The sequence below is a fragment of the Lissotriton vulgaris genome, unplaced genomic scaffold (genome assembly GCF_964263255.1).
Source record: "Lissotriton vulgaris unplaced genomic scaffold, aLisVul1.2 SCAFFOLD_998, whole genome shotgun sequence".
In the NCBI taxonomy this organism is placed as follows: domain Eukaryota; kingdom Metazoa; phylum Chordata; class Amphibia; order Caudata; family Salamandridae; genus Lissotriton; species Lissotriton vulgaris.
The window spans coordinates 78665-100777 of NW_028251137.1; the positions used below are offsets into that span (position 1 = coordinate 78665).

At 41.5% G+C, this 22113-nt stretch overlaps 1 protein-coding gene across 1 annotated transcript in view; it reads left to right on the plus strand.

Annotated features, from left to right (window-relative positions):
* The window catches only part of IRAG1 (inositol 1,4,5-triphosphate receptor associated 1), a 434599-nt gene that overhangs the window by 42260 nt on the left and 370226 nt on the right, over window positions 1-22113 (plus strand). The window contains exon 6 of the mRNA XM_086950734.1: window positions 6981-7030. Within this exon, the coding sequence (XP_086806860.1) occupies window positions 6981-7030 (50 nt within the window). The remainder of the gene's footprint in view (window positions 1-6980; window positions 7031-22113) is intronic.

The following is a 22113-nucleotide window of genomic DNA, read 5'->3' on the forward strand; positions in this document are numbered from 1 at the left end:
CTCGTAGCTGCTTGTAAATTTCCTTACCAAAGTAAAAAAAGTTATTATGAAGGCACCATTCTATAAGGCCTACAATCACCTTGTTATGCTCATAATAATGGATGGGTCTGCTTGAGAGGTAGTACTGTACAGCAAGTAAGCCTTTTGCGTGATCAATGCTGGTGTACAGCGATTCGACGTCCATCGAAATAAACCACATGTCATTCTCCCATATAATTGTCGATATTTTAGTTATGAAATCACTCGTATCATGAGTGAAACTGGGGAGTTGTTTGACAAAGTCCTGGAGGAAAAAGTCTACATATTCCCCAACTTTTTCCCCGGCGCTGCCAATAGCAGATACAATCGGCCTGCCCGGTATTGGTTGTACGGCCTTGTGTATCTTTGGAATGAGGTAGAGAGAAGGCAAGATGGGAAAGTTAACATACATGTATTTATACTCTTTAACCGATATTAAACCTTCCCTCTTCCATTGGCTGAGAGACTTGTGTAGCTGAGATGTTGCTTTTTCATATTCTTTTTGTGTACTTTTAGCATAACAAATGGGGTCATCAAGTTGGCGCTTCGCTTCCATGATGTAGTCTTTTTTAGGCCAAATCACCAAATTGCCCCCCTTATCTGATTTCTTGATCACAATATCAGGATTGTTGTCCAGTTTCTTCATTAGTTTATCATAGGCAATTTTGGTATAGATTCTCCTTTTTGCGACGTTTGTTGTTGATATGGGTATACAGTTTTTTGATGTCATTTGTGACACAATCGTGAAAAATGTCTATCGCATCTTTGGGCATTAAAGGTACAAATTTTGATTTACTGTGAAAAGGGCTCAAACCTGCTCCTTTTGGAGGAATGGGAACTTGCCTTAAACGATCTTGAGTTGAATCTATAGGATTTACTTCAGCATTGTTGTTGGAGTTGAGTAATATATATATATATATATATGTTCAGATCTTCAAACCCTCTCTGTTCTTCCTTTTTGGCTCACAGAACTCTCAACATTAGTCTCCTTTAGGCTTACAGTCTCTTGCGATACAACCAGTGCACATGCTCTCATTTTAAACTGGATTATGGAACTATGTGATCTGGGAATTCACAAATATGTACTTCATCATGTTGAAAAACATGTCTCATCAGGTCCAGAACACTGAGCATCCACAAGGTATTTTGACTTGTAGATGAGGCTAGTAAATCTATACTTACCTAGGTACATTTTCCTTGATGGTATGGTGAACGTCAATATTCTGGAATCAATATTTCTTTAGGTTGATATTTTGACTTTGATATTCTGATGCACAGCCAGTTGCAGCCATGGTCAACTAGAACAGGAGTGCTTCCAAAGGAAGAAGACCATCAGGGGCAAGACCAGCTGCAATTAGAATAGCCAAACACCAGCACCCTGTCTTATCAGAGTTCACCTTGAGATAATTAGAGTTCCTCCAGATAGCATCTTCCTGGAGGCAGGCTTTAAGAGAAGCCTACTGTTGGGAAAGATCAAAATATGATCAGATATTTAAAACAAGATGAGTGTTATCAGTAAAGGTAAAGAAGGAAAACAGCCATGGTTCCTAACGAAATGATCCAAAGAAGTCATAAGCAGATTCAAAATTTAGGGTTTTAGGAAGATCCCTGTGGATGCCCCTTGCAACAGGTAGGAAGGTAGCACAAAAATGAGGCAGTTGAACTACTTGTCCTCTGTCTGCCAACAAGGATGATAACAAAGCAGGGCATTGCCCTTTCACCCAAGCCCCACTAAGCCAGCTTAGTAGGCTAAAGTGTGAGACATTATTGAACATAACTGACAAGTTTAGCAGATTGAGAATGCTTCATTCCCCAACATGTAATGTAATATGCAAGTCATCAACAAACTGACTCCATACTGAGGCATTTGGGAAAACCAGCCTGAAGAGGATAAAGAATCAGGTTTGCTTCCAGAAATAAATCACATAATGCTTGCCAGTGCATTGGGTGATTCTGGTGGTAATGGTTAAAAAGTGAGGTGGGCTGGTAATTAGCAATATAGTTTAAAGCCAGGTTTCTTCAGTAAGCAAGGAACAATGGACTTCTTCTAAGATATGGGCCTAGTCCTAAAAAGAGTCAAACATTGCCAATAATATAAGACTGTTTTCTGTCCATGGTTCAAGAACAGAGTCTGTTGGGCTTAAATTAAGTTTATCTTCACTAAATTCAGAGAGGCCGAGTCAGAACAATTCAGAAAATTGGTAAAGTGTGGGAGCAGCGAAAACATAGCAAAGCAAGGGGACAGCTGGTGGTGGGAAAAGAAGCACAAATACGGTCGATTTTTGAACAGAGGAAAATAGTAAGATTTGCACATATTTCCTTAAATGCAGGAGACACCAAATAGTAGGGATGACATTCAGCTGCATTTTTAAAAGCTTCCTTAGTGGAGTTGGAAGCAATTCCAATTCAGTTTGAAAAGTAAGAAGAGTGATCTTTGGTAATATCTGAGTTAAGTATCCTAGTATTTACATAGGCTAGTCTTTCAGAAAGTTTTTAAAAATCCTCCATCTACCTTCAGCCTGCTTACAAGCAAGGATACTCCCCCTCAGGTTCTTAGTGTACTAGGGTTAGAGAAGCAGAATCAGTGGCCGATGCTTGTGTAGTGGAGCAACATAATCGATTACTGACAAGATCCAAGAATTGAATTGTGCATTGGTCAATGCCCCAAGTGGATTCCTGAATCCACTGGGAAGCTATTTGATGCAGCAGGCTTGCAGTCCTAACCCAGAGAATGACAGCCATGAGATGAGCTAGTGCCTCAACTCCCACTGCCAGAAAAAATAGCAAAACCATTGCTTCAATAGTAGCAGACTGCAAGCTCATGTAACAGATGCTAAAAGACTCAAGGAGATTATGGATTTGGGAATACATTAACTGGGAGGAATAAATATAGTGGAAATGATAGGAAGGCACAGGGGGCAAAGCTGAGTGTCCCAACTTATCCCCTGTTCTTTTGCCACAGTTTGGGGACTGACCAAGTAGAAAGCACATTGATGCGAGATACATCAGCAACTTTTGATGACACAAGAAAGTGAATAAAAAACTCCCCAATGCATTCAAAGACCGAACCTCAGTTTGGCAAAACACTCACGATTAGTGTCTACGCTTATAGAAATTACTAATGAGGGAGGTAGAAGTTGACATCTCCAATAAATGAGGCAAAGCATGTGAAAAAATATGTGGTGATTACTAGTAGCAATGTGAAATGAGGAAGAATTTCATAATCCCAAATAAATAAAGAAAATGATCCAGGAAAGACCCTATGAGGAATTAGCTAGTCGTACAACCAATGTATATATCGAAATAGTTCCCACTGGAATGATGAGAGCAGGAGCTTAGACATTGAGTTTTAATCTATTTGTTAATTTGTCTGTTATTTTTAAGAACCAGACTGAGCAATACACAAATCTGGCCATCCTGGTGGAAATGCGTATCCTTTTTCTTTTTTTAAACTTAATTTATAGTTTTCAAAGAGATACAAATCTCAAATACCATTCCAGCCTCGTGGCATGGATATATACCAAAACCTCAGACAAGCACTGTTCAGAAATAACAAACCTCCATTATAAGGTAGGAGGGGGGCATACCTTGACGAATAAACAAAGGCAGGCTATCATCCATTCAGTGTGTTAGGGTGGCCTGGTTTAAACATTTTAGACAACGTGAGATCAAACAACAGGGCTTAATGTAAGGAGGAAATGAGAGGGAGAAACAGGAATAAGGAAAGGGGAAGGGAGTGGTGAGGAAAGGGAATGTGGACTTATCCAGGGTCCTGGCTCCTGCTGCGGAGCCTCGAGAAGGGTATTTTCTTTACTGTGGCCCAGGGATTTATACTGAGCAGGATAGAAATGTATGGTCAGTCCAGGTGACGTTCCAGTGGCCCTCCAGCCGGGTCACAGGCTTAGCGAATGGCCCATACAAGAGAAGAGAGGTGGAGGGTATTTGGTGTGCTGAGTGGGGAAAAGAAGGGGAAGTCACACGTGCCACTATCTTATCTCAGGGTGCAGGGTATGGCTACAGCGCACCGCCCCCCCAGGCAGCGATGTCGGTGCCCAAAAAGGAAGACAAGATCTGGAAGTAGATCTCTGATATGTCCTGCACTCTGTATATGATCTGTTCATTCAAGGCTAGGCTGTGCATTTCTGTCATCCATTGGAGTGTTGGGGCGATCTCCAATGATGAAGAATGCAAATCTTTGCCACATTGAGTGCTGTGGCTAGTAAGCGCCTCTCCTGGCGAGGCTAAGGGAGTCATCAATATGATCAGTTGTCATGGAAAGGGCAGAGGCAAAAATTAGGATCTTGTTCATGGTAGATTCCTTCTCCCTCCAAAATGGCCAGATTTGGGGCCTGTCACTAAGAATGTGGACTATGGTACAGTCTGTTTGGTCACACCTCCAGCATTTGAAAGGATGAAGTAGACCTGCTGAATGGAGTTTATGCTGGGTGCAGTACCAGTCTTGTAATGTTTTAAAAAGACACAGTTTCATTCTGGCTTCCCAGGCTCCTTTGTTCCGGTCCTCCACAAGTGTGGCCCAGTCAGATTCATTGTAGTCTGTCTGCTATGCCCTCAGCCAGGACTCTAGGATTCTCGCAGTCTGGTGAGATGTGGTTTGCATATAGGTGGGATACCCCGGTATGATCCCCAATGTGCCAGGTAACGTTCTACAGGGTAGTCACCTATATCCCATGGGAGTGGCCCCAGGCAATCTCAGAAGCAGTGTCATAGTTGGATATATATTCCCGCGGGTGGTGGGCAGGTAGTTTTAATTAGTCTTGGAGTGATCCAAAAGAGCCAATGTCTCATCATGCGAAATTAACTAGTCAAGGGTCAGTATGCCGGCTTTGCACCACAAGCCCAAACTTATAGTATGTCCATCTATTTTGAGTACAGCATTGTCCCTAATGGGTGCATGGTTATGAAATTGTGCATCAGCACAGTATGAGCGCAGAACCGGGTCTTCACCATTGAGTGAATAATGCGATTCTGCATCAAGGAGGAGGGGTTTGTGTTTATAGAGTAGTTGTAGCCCCGGGCTGGCAGAGGCAAGAAGACGCTCAATGGCAACCTAGAGATTGGGGCGTCTGCCTGGGCTGGCAGTTCAGCCAATTCTGATAGCTGCAAAGCGGTGTCGTCATTTTCCACACATGGAAGGCCAAGGCCCCAGTGCTGCATATGGACCGTCAGTTTCTAAATTTTCAGCAAGGGTTTGGAATCACTGCATATGATGGCTTTGATATCATGGTTGATTGTCCACAGGAGGGATAAGTTGACCGAGAGCAGTAACATACCTAATACATATGTAAATGAGGGTACTGTGACCATTTTCCCAGCTTGTATTCTGCTCCAGAAGGACAGGTGGAGACGCTTCAATTTTGCGTAGTCCAGCCGAGTGTTGGCTATCAGTGGGTCTAGATTATCGGTCACAATTGCTCTGTCCCCAATATTGGGCATGTCAACCAAGCTGCTGCGGTCTGGTTTGGTGTCCGGGGCTAGGTTCTAGTCGCCTATCAGAATGACCCATGTGGGGCCTAGATGTGAGAGGAGTCTGTTAAGTTTAAGAAAGGAACTGCCTTTCGATCCAGTATAGATAGAGCCAATGCCCACGACCCTGTCGGCTATGCATAATTTAGCGAGCGCATCTGCCCTCATCATCAGTTCAAGTCTGCAGCACCATGAAATTTAGCATCTTTCATAGGAAGAGTGCCAACCCACTTTTTCCGAGGGTGCTCAGTGTGCGGGTGTCTAGTAGGGTCCGGGTTAAGAGATCTGCAACAGTGGATAACTGTGCCAACCCAATCTCGCTTCAGTTTGTCAGCTCAAGGGCAGAGAGATGTGTCTCCTGCAATAGGGCTATATCAGTGTGTTTGGAGTACAAATTGGAGAGGATCTTCTTCCTCTTCACATAGTGCGTTAGGCCATTAACCTTCACTGATGTGATCTGAAGGGTGGTATTTGCCATCTTGAGGATGGCCAAAGCGCAGTCGTGGGCACCTAAGGGATGCAACTCAGGGTAAATAATCACTACTCCATGCCCCCTAAGAATGGTAGCAAATGGTCGGATAAGGGTGTTATGTGTGCAAAGGATGATGGATTCCAAGACACTAGGAAATGTATATACTGAGAGAGAACAGATTCAGGAACACTTCCTAATACTAAGAAAGGAAAGGTTGAAGAAACGCCAAGATTCTAATCAATTCTTAGAGGTCCAGGAAACCCCTTCCTTGGAGTGAAGCAGCCATTGCTCCCTTTCTAAGAGGAAAATACCCTGCAAATTCCCTTCAAATGAAAGGTGCCGGAGTCAAGAACCAGGAGATCTAATGGATCACATTACTCTGGGAGAACAATGAAGAGCTCTTCTAGCCATTATCTGGGCACATTAGGAACTTTTAAAACAGAATTAAGTAGGCCATTGAAAAAGGTAAATGAAAATCCCACGACAAGGTGCTTGGAACTTTGTAGGGACTTTGTAAGCTTAGGTGAGCAACCAGTTTCTTTCTAGCAAGTGGTTTAACTATCTTTCTAACTGGTACCATTATTTAAATATCTCTAAAACTAAGGCCTAGATAACCAGAAGCAACCCATCAGATACGTGTTGCTAGTGTCAGCCTAGTAAAAGTATCACAGCAATGTAGGGTCATGGGGAAACCTCCCAGAATGCACCATTCTATCTCGCTCTGTTCTCAGCTCTCAAACCTTGCTACCCATTTGTGAAGTCAAGTATCGGACATGCATCTCAAGAAGCCACACAAATGCAAAATAGCCAATGACCAGAATGCATTTAAATGGAATAAAATTTCACATTGTGCAGCAAAGTTTCAGTTTGCTGATGTTTATAAGAGGGAACATAGCATCACTTACTAAGGAATGTAATGTTGGGCTGACAGTAAGCTAAATACTGCACCTGCTTTCATAAGTAGAATGACTGACCATTCATCCAAGCCATATTTGTGTAATTCTAGGTTTCGAGACATCTTCAGCCAATGTTCCCGGTCCTCCATCTCCATCTCAGGTGAGAAAAGTGAACTTTCGAAATTATGTGATATTAGTCCTAGAAGTATTTTAATTCACAAAGAATAAGGAACTTCAACATTCATTTATTTATTCGTTAATTGTCACGGATATGTCCTGTTTGATGAATACCGCAGAAAATGATATTACATTCCCACATTCTACATGCGTTGTTTGAGAGGCAAAGAAAATAATTACCATGTTGTCTGATAAAATACAGAGAACACGTCTTCTTCCTGAAATAGGTTTGGGATTATTAAGGGGACGGAGTAGTGTCGAGGGTCATAGGAGCCTCCCCTGTGAGTGTCCCGCAGGTGGGTTTGAGGAGTTCCCCCCCTCTGAGCGTGCCGCCCATGGTTCAGCCGGGACCGGATGCAGTGACGACAGGTAGAAATAATGGCCGCCCGTTCTAGGCGAGGGAGCCATAAACGCACGAAGGGCGTCTGTGTAAAACTTGAAATTACAGGAGGTTAATGGCTAGGGCTGCCATGGTCACAACGAATTGGAAGAACAGGGCTACAATCTCTTCCGAAGTATTATTTTTGCTGTGTTAAGGGGGTCGTGACTTTGCTTATCAGGGAGAAGGAAATATTTTCATCTCCACCTAGTTTATAAATAGATGCCCGTAGCGCTGACAGTGCAACGGGGGGAGATAGACGATGTTTCCTATAGTTCAATGCAAAATTATGCACTGACAAATGTGCTTCACTGTGTGCATCGGATGGAACTGCCTTGTGCGCACACCTCAGGTTCCAGGAGAAACTCTCCACCTATTCAGGTAGCAAAACTAGGAACTAGGGGCCATATTATAAAGAAAGGGTGCTACATTATCGCCGCTTTTATCGGCAGGAAACTACCGCTAAAGCGGCGATAATGGGCTTGATAATATGCCCTTGTGAATTCCCATAGAAGCCCAGGTTCTGGTGTTAACCTGGGCTTCTATGGGAATTCACAAGGGCATATTATCAAGCCCGTTATCGCCACTTTAGCGGCAGTTTCCTGCCGATAAAAGCGACGATAATGTAGCGCTCTTTCTTGATAATATGGCCCCAAGAACCCAAGAGGTACTCCCTCCCACAGCCCCCATCAGTGGATTTCTCTGTGCTTTGACATCTCACTCCTCACACCTACACCTTTCTAGCCATGAGGAAAAGCCTGTTTTTTTTTTTTGAAAGTATGTTTATTGTCATAGCAATGTCACCATTACACTTATAGTTACTTCGTCGCCTCCTAGTTACAGAATATTGTACAGTGCCATCATCATCTTCACACCAACATTACCACTTTTTCGTTTACTTTGTTAGTGCTGTGCCCCCCATGACATTAAATACTACTACAGATTTACTTTTGTTTCAAGTTTGCTTCAACTAAACTACCCCCCTCCACCCCCCGGCGCTTAAATATAATATAGAGTTTTTCTTTTGCGAGCAATGTCCATTGCTTTATGTTCCGTGATATAATGTCCGTCCGTCATACCATTCTCCTGTTACAATGCAACTGCAAGGTATGATGTGTTTCAAGTCTGCGACCTGTACTACGTGCATGTGACCCACTGCTGAGTGTGGCCGGCACCCCAAGTAGGGGCCCTCCCATGTCCTCGTCAGCTTACCATCATGTACGCTATCGGCATAGGTATTCACTCGATGTGCGCCTTCGCGCACGTTTCAAACTCCTCTACCATCAAGTTCCAGTCTATGGAAATCGGGTGTTTGCGTAGGCCCCTTCGCTCCACTCTTTATAGCTCCTGGCCCTCTGCCTTCCCCCAGCGTAACACCTCGCTACTCCATGACTCCACACTCGGCGGTTTCACCGACTTCCATTTCATTGCTATCGCCCTCTTTGCTAATAACAGCGCCAGGTCTACAAATCTAGTGGCTACACTCCTCTTCTTTTCTTTGTGCCCCAGCCCCAGTATGTTGTATAGTGTTGAGTCATAGGGTCTTCCTGGGGCAACCTCCGCTAGGATGTGGTGAATTGTGACCCAGTAGTATCCCAACTTAGGGCAGTCCCAGAACATGTGTAGCATACCCGCGTCGTCATAGTTTCATCTGGGGCATTGGTTAGACGACTCAGGGAACATCGCGTGTATTCTGTGGGGGGTTAAGTACGCCCTATGGACGATCATGAGTTGAATGAATTTGAACTTGGGTTGCGTGATACTTTCTTGGGGAGCTTTAGTATCTTTTCCCTGTCCTTATCACCAACGTCTCCGCCTGTGTCACCCTCCCAATATGTACGAAGTGGCTGCAGCGGAATATCTTTACTCGCTCTGATACCCCTAGTGAGCCACTTTGTTAAGTGGCTGCCCGATCCCATGAGATATTGCATAGTGAGCAGGGCCGTCGTTTTCGGTTCCATGCCTTCTCTCGCCCAATGTGTGGAAATGTAGTGTGTGACTTGCGCATGTAGTAGAAACATCAACCGCGGCGTCTGGTGCAACTGCATAAATTCTGCATGTGTAAGAAGTCTACCCTCCGAGAAGAAGTCCCCCACTTGTGTTACCCCAGCCTCGTGCCATGAACTCAGTTTACGTTCTGTGAGCGTGCCAGTTCCCAGGGGATCCCCAAAAGGGGTATCGTGGGTGCGTAAGCCTGTTGACTGCCAGTGTACCTGAGCGCTGCCCTCCACTGCTGGACCGCAAGCTTAAGCAGGGGAGGGGCCGATGCTTTTATTTTTGCTTTGGGGAGCAACAGTCGGTGTATACATCCCCCATTCCTATCCGCCTCCGACATGTTCAATTCATGCAAGTTACGACCTGCTAGCCAGTAAGCTAACCACTGAAGCTGGCAAGCGTAGCCATATGCTTTCAGATCAGGTACTCCCATACCTCCACCGTCCGTTGGCAATTGCAGTGTGGCTAAACTTATGCGTCTCCTGCCGTACCCCAAACCAACTCCGTCAGCAGCGTTTGTAGATGTTTAAAGAATGCCATGGGCACCAGCACGGGCACGTTATCAGTCTGGGCAGGACCACCATTTTCGAGATCGCCACTCTGCCTGCAACCGACAAAGTGTTCCCAAAGCGTACTTGTGGCTTTAGCGCATTAATGGCCTTACCCAGGTTGCCCTCCAGTAAATCCAGTGCTTCCCTGTATACATGAATACCCAAGTATTTGACCGTTACTGGCGCTATTTGGAACTGGTATGGTGCAAATTGTATGTGCGCGACTGTCATGGGCCTGTGAAAACTATACCCGTATGATTTGGACGCGTTAATCGCGAGCCCCGAGAACTCTCTAAACACCTCAAACACCTCCGATATCAGCTCTAGTGGGCTTGTTACGTCGCGAAGGAACAGCAATATATCGTCTGCGTATCCAGAGATGATATGGTGGGTGGTAAGTCGAAGGATCCCCAAGGTATCTGCCAGTGTGCGGATTTTTATCATCAGGGGCTCAAGGGCTATTATAAATAGCAAGGGCGATAAAGGGCATCCCTGTCGCGTCCCCATTGCAATGGCAAGTTGGGCAGAGATGCATCTATTAGTACTAACGCGTGCTGTGGGTTTGTGGTAAAGTAAAGCGATCCATTTTATGTATGCCTGCGGGATTCCAAATTTGCCCAATATGGCCAGCATATAATCCCATTTTAGGGAATCAAAGGCCTGCTTAAGGTCCAGTGATATACACCCTTCATTATTCTCCCCTTCCTCCCCTCGGGCCAATCAGTTGGCTCAGTCTCCTCAGGTTCAATGCGGTGCTCCTACCTGGTACAAATCCGCATTGGTCTGGGTGTATCATATCTGGTATATATTGTGACAGCCGAGTTGCCAATATTTTGCTGAGTATTTTATCATCCGTGTTTAGTATCGATAGGGGTCTGTAATTCTCTACTTGTAGTGCTTCTCTCCCTGGCTTCAGCAGTGATACTATTAGTGCCTGTAGCGTCAATTCAGGTAGTTCTCCACTTTCCAGAGCGTCTTTGTAAAGCGCAAGGATGCGGGGGGCCAGGACGTCAATATAAGTCAAGTAGAATTCCGCCGGTCGCCCGTCTGGGCCCGGTGCTTTGTTCCTCGGCAGTGCTTTTATGGCCTGCCTAACTTCTGCCAGGGTGAAGGGCTTAGCGAGAACCTGTTGTTGTGTATCTGTCAGTTGTGGGATACAAGTGTCCGCCAGGAAGGACTCTAATTCCGGTTCTGAGAGCGGCGCGTGCGGGCCATACAGGTCTGCGTAGTATGTGCGGAAAGTTTCTTGTAAAGGTAAATACCCAGGCAGGCTAGAAATACAAGAGCTGGCTGACTATAAAAACAATATTCAAAAAACACAATTTATGTAATAAAAATGATTTAAGCAATGGACTGAAATGATATCAAAAGGATATACTTTAATATAAATATGTAAGATAGACATATACATAAAAATAAATAAGTTACACGATAGACATATTATCTCATGAAGTTCATTTGTTTGTTCTCAGAAAGACTTCATATAATATAAAAAAGGAGTTCTTTTTCTTTCACAATATTCTCTGATTGTAGAGAATATGGCTGTATGTCGTGTGTCAACGCGTTTCGACAAACTCATTTGTCTTCGTCAGGACAGAAACGGATGATCAGCCAATTTTTCTAAACAAAAAGATATATACAATGATGATATTTAAATGAATTTAAAATCACAGTGCATTGCTTCTTTATAAACAATAAATTTATTATTAAACATAATCAAATTTCTCAGCCAGGCTAATGTAATGATACATAGTACATTTAGTAAAGTAGTTGGAGAGAAACATACATATTTCATCTTTCATAGTTGGCAAAAACAAGACTCTATCTTTAGCATTTAATTTGCAGACATATGCTGTAACTTCATAGAAATCGGTGTGTCATTCAAATATTCGGGGACGGTCACCCTAAACTTCATTCGGAACTATTTAGTTCCAAACCTAATTTATTATCCCTTATGTATTTTATCTACCAAATTATTTTAGTTCGTCTGTGCATAGAAAAAGGACCTATGTAGGATTATGTCTAGTTTTTGTTACTTAACTAAGTTATATAGGTAGTATGAAGTAGGTGGTAGTTGATGGAGATGCATCTATTTTTCTCAGGGGTTAAAAAAGAATAAGAAATCAAAACTTCAAAGATTGTTATGTCGCTAGTGACTCGCTGAGTTTTTAAAGGTTTACATTGATATCTAGTCGGAGATGAAATAAAAGCATACCATTTGCACCTTATTATGCTGTACCATTTTTAATAGCTCCTCTTACCTAAAAATGATCAAAAACCAGAAGGATATAAAGTAGTTGTAGGGAGTAAGGCACCTTTCCTTCATAAAGATCGGAATCGGTATGTGTTAACTATAAAAAAAACATATTTGAATTACTATTGCAGTTCACTATGGATACACATGATTCACTCTTTTTAGATTTATTGATTATTTCAAGGTTTCACTCTCACCTCTTTAGTCAGTGTTCACTGCCTCCATCTTACTACTACCTATCGCTACTCTTCGTCGTCTCTTTTTAAAAGGCAAGGGAGGGAAATCTCAAGCTTTCAGATCCATTACAGTCGTCGTGTAGCAATTTACACATAAAGGTGTTTATAGCTGAAAAAATGAAATCATGATTATAAAAATTAGCGTGCTATGAGAATGACAATCTACCGGATAGATAAATGGTGTTTAGAATTTGTCTCTTACGTTTGTCATTTGTTACAAACAGGCGCGATCCTAAACAGCTCCTGATGGTGGTTTGAACGTGATACAGCAATGAAAGCCGTTGCGTGTTTTCAAAAAACGCTTGTATTCTTCAGGCAGCGCGCTTCTGTTGTTTGTTTGGTCAGAGTATGGCCCCTAAAGATAGAAAAATATGCCAAAAAAAAGGAAGGTAGAAACCAAAATTAGTAGGTTTCAGACGGACTTATCTGATAAATGAGCACGGCTAAAAGTAAACGTCCCGTAAACAGGTCTTAGCCGAAAAACGGAGTCTTAGCCGAGGACTGAGCGGAGCTCAACAGAACGCTCCAATCTTTCGAGTGCGGGTTGCCGAATAACATTTAAGCTGTGAAGGGGTTTCCGCGTGGTGAGCCGAGATCTTACCTTGGTTATGGTTCTGTAGCGCTTCGATTTCCCTCAAATCCTCTTTCCGGCAGGAATGGTTAGCTATAGTGCACTGACGGCACTCTTTTTATTTCCTGAATAGGCTCCGCCTAATTGAAACGTCCTGAGTATGTACCGCCCTTTCTTAAAGCGATACTCTATTTATGAATGTTTTGACTACGGGCGCCCTTTCTTAAAGCAATACTCTGTTTAATTATGTTTTGACTAAGGGCGCTAGTGTGGGGCTGCTGTTTGCATACCAACGAATGAGGCATTCGGGTCACAAATTCAAATCAAAGACGGCGGAAGACAACAGGATACTCTTTTATCCCATAAGCCACTCATAAGTGACATTTCAACAATAGGATATTAGTTCATCTATCTTAATCTGTTTAATAATGTTTTGATTAAGGGCACTAGTGTGGGACGGCTGTGTGCATACCGACGAATGGGGCATAAGGGTCACAAATTAAAATTAAGGACGGCGGAAGACAACAAGATACTCTTTTATCCCATAAAGCACTCATAAGTGACATTTCAGCATGAGGATATTAGTTCATCTATCTTGATCCTGCCTATTATTGTTAAGGTTAAAATAGTATTAAATTATCGCGTTCTCCCACGGCAATTCATGATTCAGTCCATGACTGAAGGTCCCGAGAGTGAAGATCCAAAAGACCTCTCTCTTTTTACGAATTTTATCGCCACCTTGGTTCTTTTGCAACTGTATCCTTTCTAAAATACGCCATTTCAGTTCTTCCGGTTTATGGTTGTATTCTAGAAAGTGGTTCACTAGCGGTGCGGAGGTTTTCTTAGTTTTGATGGCTGACCTATGCTCCGTTAATCTGGTCTTTATCGCACGGGATGTCTCGCCTACGTATCCGAGATTGCACGGGCAAACAAGTAGATACACAACATTCTTTGTGTTACAGTTCCAGAGTTCCTTAGCTCTAATTTCTGTTTTGTTAAACTCCATTGTTTCGCCTACAATGATGGTCTCGCAGGACTGACAGGAATCGCAGCGGGACGTTCCTTTGATAGCATTTGTTCCGTTGATTGATTTTTGGATAAAAGGGGTACTCCTAATGTTCCCCTTGTGTCGGGAATGAACTATTTGATCTTTTAGGTTCTTGTTTCGTTTGTGGGCAAACATAGGTTTCTGTAATTTTTGTTCGTTGTCATCAACATTCAATAGGTGCCAATTCGAGTTGATTATCTGTCTTATCGTAGAGTCCATAGTTGAGTGTTTGGTGATGCATACTAATTTTGGATCTGTCTTTTGTTTCTGTGAGTGTAAAAGAGAATCCCGATCATAAAATCGGGCTCTCTTGTATGCTCCTCTAACTAGCCTATGTGGGTATCCTCTGTCAATGAACTTACGTTTCATAATCTCAGCTTGGGTGTCAAAATCCTGTATGCTGGTACAATTCCGTCTAACTCTCAGAAACTGAGAGAAGGGGATGCTGTCTTTCTGACAACGTGGATGGTAGCTTTTGAAGTGCAGAAGGGTGTTACGAGCGGTGGGTTTTGTATACAGGTCCACTTCAAGAACCCCCTCTCTATTTTTGATGTTTATGTCAAGAAACTCGACTTTTGATTCACTGGTATGTGCAGTGAATTTGAGATTGTCATCCGTCAAATTCAGCCACAAAAGAAATTCATCTAGAGTCTGTCTCCCATCGGTCCATACAAAGAAAATATCATCGATGTAACGATGCCAATGGGAGACAGACTCGAAAAATGGTGCGATCTCATTATAGAATAACTTACTTTCAAACAAGATCATATAGATGTTAGCTATTGATGGGGCCATAGAAGCCCCCATGCTTACACCCTTGATTTGTAGAAACAGTTCTTCGCCAAACTCAAAGAAATTTTCTTTTAACACCAAAGTCAAACAATCTTTGACGAATGGCTTGGAGCAAGGAATTTTGTGCTGATCGATAAACCACATTGTGGCCTCTATTGCTTCTGCCTGAGGTATGTTGCTATATAATGATTCCACGTCTAGAGTCACGAGGATATCATTACCTTCATTAAAAGCTAAATTCTCAACTTTTACAATCATGTCGCCAGTGTCTTTTACGTATGATTTTGATAGTGAAATATAGGGGCGCAAAATTTGATCTAGATATTTTGACAGGGCTTCCAAAGGGGTACCAATTGTAGAGACAATTGGTCGATATGGTGGATTTTATTGGTCCTTGTGGATCTTAGGTAGACCATAAATACAGGAAACCTTTTTCTCTGATTTATTCAGGAAATCAAACTCTTTTTTATTTATTATACCTTCACTCAACGCCTTTGTAGTTAGCCTATTTATTGTTTTCACTATTTTCTCGGTGGGGTTAGTCCTGATCTTTTTATAAAATGAAGGATCGTTAAGCATTTTATTCATATTTTCTTCATATATATTACAGTCTACTAGGACTATTCCTCCACCCTTGTTGCTGTTCTTGATTATAACGGTGTCATTATTTTTTAACCTTTCAAGGGATTCGTGTTCTTCTCTGGATATGTTGTATCTAGGTTTTGGTATGAATTTTAAAGCTTGATCAAGTCGTTTTAAAACGACTTTTTCAAATATACCCACTTCGGGTCCTACCTGCTGTAGAGAGGGAGTGAAAGTTGATGGTAAGGCCACAATGTTGTTACTTATGTTATCTAGATCCAATGGATCATTTTGTAGGAAAAACTTTTTTAGTCTTATTTTTCTTAACCCCTTCCGTGCGGCCGCGATTTTCTCCGTGTGCGGCCGCAGGCAGAACACGGGCGGGCCATGACGAACCCCAGCCGTCATCAGCACACGAGCACTGTAGTGCATGACGGCTGGGGTTCGTCACCAGCATGGAAGGGGTTAAAAAAGAGTGGATATCTTGATAGAGTTCAAAAATGTTCAATCTTGTATGAGGGAAGAAAGATAAACCTTTGGAGAGGAGGGACAAATCAGAGGACTCAAGATTATAGGAAGACAGATTGAAGATTGGGATTACATCCCGTTTCTCCAATATTGCTTGTTCCTCGTCTCTAGATACTGTTGAGGTTCCTGGGCATATTGGTTGACTTGATAATTGCCCCTTGTGTGGTTCTGGAACCGAACTTTCTGACGGCCTCCTCTCCCCCCCCGGTTGCCTAAAAAAGGTTGACGCATATTCCTTTGCCCATTTCTGGGATTAAAGGGTCTGTCATCCTGATATCCCATACTATCTTCTCCCTCTGAATCTGAGTTCGATGCAGAGGAGTGAGAGAAGTTGTTAATCCTATGTTGCAACGTGTGATTATTTGTTCCAGGTTGTGACTCGGTTTTATAAAAACCATCCACAATATAGGGGTATGTTTTCTCTATTGAGTAGAATCTCTTATCTTTCACAAACTTGTCTTCCTTTCTTTTCTTAAGATATTCAGAAAATGATAGAATGTCTTTTTTAATCGTTTCCAATTGTTTCTCTGCTTCTTCTGCTGTTGTAGATTTTTTCAATTTATCTTCAAGTTCTTCTATTTCTTTTTTTATTTCTATGACTAACCCTTTAGATGTGGAGATGATCAGCATCATCAGATCCCGTGAACATCGACTAGCGATCATACTCCACTTCATTAAAAAATCATTTATATCCACAAAGAGGCCTGGAATATTGCGAATCTTCAGTCCCATGGGGATTATGCCATTTTTGAGGTAACTTAGCATAAACTCCCCATGTGCCTCTACTCTGATTAACTTTTTCTGCAAATTTATTAATTTGTTATAGTCACTATTATTTTGTGGATTACCTGTTTGGTTAGTACCAAACTCTACATTAGTTCCTACAAGGGTTGCAAAATCGTCGTCTGAGAAACCGAAAGTTTGAAAGTTAGACATTATTTTAGGTGGTGATCTTAAGGGATTTACAGAGAATATCCACACCAAATTCTAGGAAAGAGCAACAGTGCGTGAATCTAGCTATGAAAAGGACAATACTCAAAAAGCGATAGTTTCCAACTACGACAAAAGAGAATAGAAGAGAAAAGGCCCCACACGGATAACCGTGGGTAAAATCTTGTAGGTAATAAGGACCCCCTGATGTGGATGAGACTCCTGGGTCAGGGACAACAATTTCTTGTAAAGGTAAATACCCAGGCAGGCTAGAAATACAAGAGCTGGCTGACTATAAAAACAATATTCAAAAAACACAATTTATGTAATAAAAATGATTTAAGCAATGGACTGAAATGATATCAAAAGGATATACTTTAATATAAATATATAAGATAGACATATACATAAAAATAAATAAGTTACACGATAGACATATTATCTCATGAAGTTCATTTGTTTGTTCTCAGAAAGACTTCATATAATATAAAAAAGGAGTTCTTTTTCTTTCACAATATTCTCTGATTGTAGAGAATATGGCTGTATGTCGTTTGTCAACGCGTTTCGACAAACTCATTTGTCTTCGTCAGGACAGAAACGGATGATCAGCCAATTTTTCTAAACAAAAAGATATATACAATGATGATATTTAAATGAATTTAAAATCACAGTGCATTGCTTCTTTATAAACAATAAATTTATTATTAAACATAATCAAATTTCTCAGCCAGGCTAATGTAATGATACATAGTACATTTAGGAAAGTAGTTGGAGAGAAACATACATATTTCATCTTTCATAGTTGGCAAAAACAAGACTCTATCTTTAGCATTTGATTTGCAGACATATGCTGTAACTTCATAGAAATCGGTGTGTCATTCAAATATTCGGGGACGGTCACCCTAAACTTCATTCGGAACTATTTAGTTCCAAACCTAATTTATTATCCCTTATGTATTTTATCTACCAAATTATTTCAGTTCGTCTGTGCATAGAAAAAGGACCTATGTAGGATTATGTCTAGTTTTTGTTACTTAACTAAGTTATATAGGTAGTATGAAGTAGGTGGTAGTTGATGGAGATGCATCTATTTTTCTCAGGGGTTAAAAAAGAATAAGAAATCAAAACTTCAAAGATTGTTATGGCGCTAGTGACTCGCTGAGTTTTTAAAGGTTTACATTGATATCTAGTCGGAGATGAAATAAAAGCATACCATTTGCACCTTATTATGCTGTACCATTTTTAATAGCTCCTCTTACCTAAAAATGATCAAAAACCAGAAGGATATAAAGTAGTTGAAGGGAGTAAGGCACCTTTCCTTCATAAAGATCGGAATCGGTATGTGATAACTATAAAAAAAACATATTTGAATTACTATTGCAGTTCACTATGGATACACATGATTCACTCTTTTTAGATTTATTGATTATGTCAAGGTTTCACTCTCACCTGTTTAGTCAGTGTTCACTGCCTCCATCTTACTACTACCTATTGCTACTCTTCGTCGTCTCTTTTTAAAAGGCAAGGGAGGGAAATCTCAAGCTTTCAGATCCATTACAGTCGTCGTGTGGCAATTTACACATAAAGGTGTTTATAGCTGAAAAAATGAAATCATGATTATAAAAATTAGCGTGCTATGAGAATGACAATCTACCGGATAGATAAATGGTGTTTAGAATTTGTCTCTTACGTTTGTCATTTGTTACAAACAGGCGCGATCCTAAACAGCTCCTGATGGTGGTTTGAACGTGATACAGCAATGAAAGCCGTTGCGTGTTTTCAAAAAACGCTTGTATTCTTCAGGCAGCGCGCTTCTGTTGTTTGTTTGGTCAGAGTATGGCCCCTAAAGATAGAAAAATATGCCAAAAAAAGGAAGGTATAAACCAAAATTAGTAGGTTTCAGACGGACTTATCTGATAAATGAGCACGGCTAAAAGTAAACGTCCCGTAAACAGGTCTTAGCCGAAAAACGGAGTCTTAGCCGAGGACTGAGCGGAGCTCAACAGAACGCTCCAATCTATCGAGTGCGGGTTGCCGAATAACATTTAAGCTGTGAAGGGGTTTCCGCGTGGTGAGCCGAGATCTTACCTTGGTTATGGTTCTGTAGCGCTTCGATTTCCCTCAAATCCTCTTTCCGGCAGGAATGGTTAGCTATAGTGCACTGACGGCACTCTTTTTATTTCCTGAATAGCTCCGCCTAATTGAAACGTCCTGAGTATGTACCGCCCTTTCTTAAAGCGATACTCTATTTATGAATGTTTTGACTACGGGCGCCCTTTCTTAAAGCGATACTCTGTTTAATTATGTTTTGACAAAGGGTGCTAGTGTGGGGCTGCTGTTTGCATACCAACGAATGAGGCATTCGGGTCACAAATTCAAAGACGGCGCGAGACAACAGGATACTCTTTTATCCCATAAGCCACTCATAAGTGACATTTCAACAATAGGATATTAGTTCATCTATCTTAATCTGTTTAATAATGTTTTGATTAAGGGCACTAGTGTGGGACGGCTGTGTGCATACCGACGAATGGGGCATAAGGGTCACAAATTAAAATTAAGGACGGCGGAAGACAACAAGATACTCTTTTATCCCATAAAGCACTCATAAGTGACATTTCAGCATAAGGATATTAGTTCATCTATCTTGATCCTGCCTATTATTGTTAAGGTTAAAATAGTATTAAATTATCGCGTTCTCCCACGGCAATTCATGATTCAGTCCATGACTGAAGGTCCCGAGAGTGAAGATCCAAAAAACCTCTCTCTTTTTACGAATTTTATCGCCACCTTGGTTCTTTTGCAACTGTATCCTTTCTAAAATACACCATTTCAGTTCTTCCGGTTTATGGTTGTATTCTAGAAAGTGGTTCACTAGCGGTGCGGAGGTTTTCTTAGTTTTGATGGCTGACCTATGCTCCGTTAATCTGGTCTTTATCGCACGGGATGTCTCGCCTACGTATCCGAGATTGCACGGGCAAACAAGTAGATACACAACATTCTTTGTGTTACAGTTCCAGAGTTCCTTAGCTCTAATTTCTGTTTTGTTAAACTCCATTGTTTCGCCTACAATGATGGTCTCGCAGGACTGACAGGAACCGCAGCGGGACGTTCCTTTGATAGCATTCGCTCCGTTGATTGATTTTTGGATAAAAGGGGTACTCCTAATGTTCCCCTTGTGTCGGGAATGAACTATTTGATCTTTTAGGTTCTTGTTTCGTTTGTGGGCAAACATAGGTTTCTGTAATTTTTGTTCGTTGTCATCAACATTCAATAGGTGCCAATTCGAGTTGATTATCTGTCTTATCGTAGAGTCCATAGTTGAGTGTTTGGTGATGCATACTAATTTTGGATCTGTCTTTTGTTTCTGTGAGTGTAAAAGAGAATCCCGATCATAAAATCGGGCTCTCTTGTATGCTCCTCTAACTAGCCTATGTGGGTATCCTCTGTCAATGAACTTACGTTTCATAATCTCAGCTTGGGTGTCAAACTCCTGTATGCTGGTACAATTCCGCCTAACTCTCAGAAACTGAGAGAAGGGGATGCTGTCTTTCTGACAACGTGGATGGTAGCTTTTGAAGTGCAGAAGGGTGTTACGAGCGGTGGGTTTTGTATACAGGTCCACTTCAAGAACCCCCTCTCTATTTTTGATGTTTATGTCAAGAAACTCGACTGATTCACTGGTATGTGCAGTGAATTTGAGATTGTCATCCGTCAAATTCAGCCACAAAAGAAATTCATCTAGAGTCTGTCTCCCATCGGTCCATACAAAGAAAATATCATCGATGTAACGATGCCAATGGGAGACAGACTCGAAAAATGGTGCGATCTCATTATAGATGAACTTACTTTCAAACAAGATCATATAGATGTTAGCTATTGATGGGGCCATAGAAGCCCCCATGCTTACACCCTTGATTTGTAGAAACAGTTCTTCGCCAAACTCAAAGAAATTTTCTTTTAACACCAAAGTCAAACAATCTTTGACGAATGGCTTGGAGCAAGGAATTTTGTGCTGATCGATAAACCACATTGTGGCCTCTATTGCTTCTGCCTGAGGTATGTTGCTATATAATGATTCCACGTCTAGAGTCACGAGGATATCATTACCTTCATTAAAAGCTAAATTCTCAACTTTTACAACCATGTCGCCAGTGTCTTTTACGTATGATTTTGATAGTGAAATATAGGGGCGCAAAATTTGATCTAGATATTTTGTCAGGGCTTCCAAAGGGGTACCAATTGTAGAGACAATTGGTCGATATGGTGGATTTTTTTGGTCCTTGTGGATCTTAGGTAGACCATAAATACAGGAAACCTTTTTCTCTGATTTATTCAGGAAATCAAACTCTTTTTTATTTAATATACCTTCACTCAACGCCTTTGTAGTTAGCCTATTTATTGTTTTCACTATTTTCTCGGTGGGGTTAGTCCTGATCTTTTTATAAAATGAAGGATCGTTAAGCATTTTATTCATATTTTCTTCATATATATTACAGTCTACTAGGACTATTCCTCCACCCTTGTCGCTGTTCTTGATTATAACGGTGTCATTATTTTTTAACCTTTCAAGGGATTCGTGTTCTTCTCTGGATATGTTGTATCTAGGTTTTGGTATGAATTTTAAAGCTTGATCAAGTCGTTTTAAAACGACTTTTTCAAATATACCCACTTCGGGTCCTACCTGCTGTAGAGAGGGAGTGAAAGTTGATGGTAAGGCCACAATGTTGTTACTTATGTTATCTAGATCCAATGGATCATTTTGTAGGAAAAACTTTTTTAGTCTTATTTTTCTTAAAAAAGAGTGGATATCTTGATAGAGTTAAAAAATGTTCAATCTTGTATGAGGGACGAAAGATAAACCTTTGGAGAGGAGGGACAAATCAGAGGACTCAAGATTATAGGAAGACAGATTGAAGATTGGGATTACATCCCGTTTCTCCAATATTGCGTGTTCCTCGTCTCTAGATACTGTTGAGGTTCCTGGGCATATTGGTTGACTTGATAATTGCCCCTTGTGTGGTTCTGGAACCGAACTTTCTGACGGCCTCCTCTCCCCCCCGGTTGCCTAAAAAAGGTTGACGCATATTCCTTTGCCCATTTCTGGGATTAAAGGGTCTGTCATCCTGATATCCCATACTATCTTCTCCCTCTGAATCTGAGTTCAATGCAGAGGAGTGAGAGAAGTTGTTAATCCTAT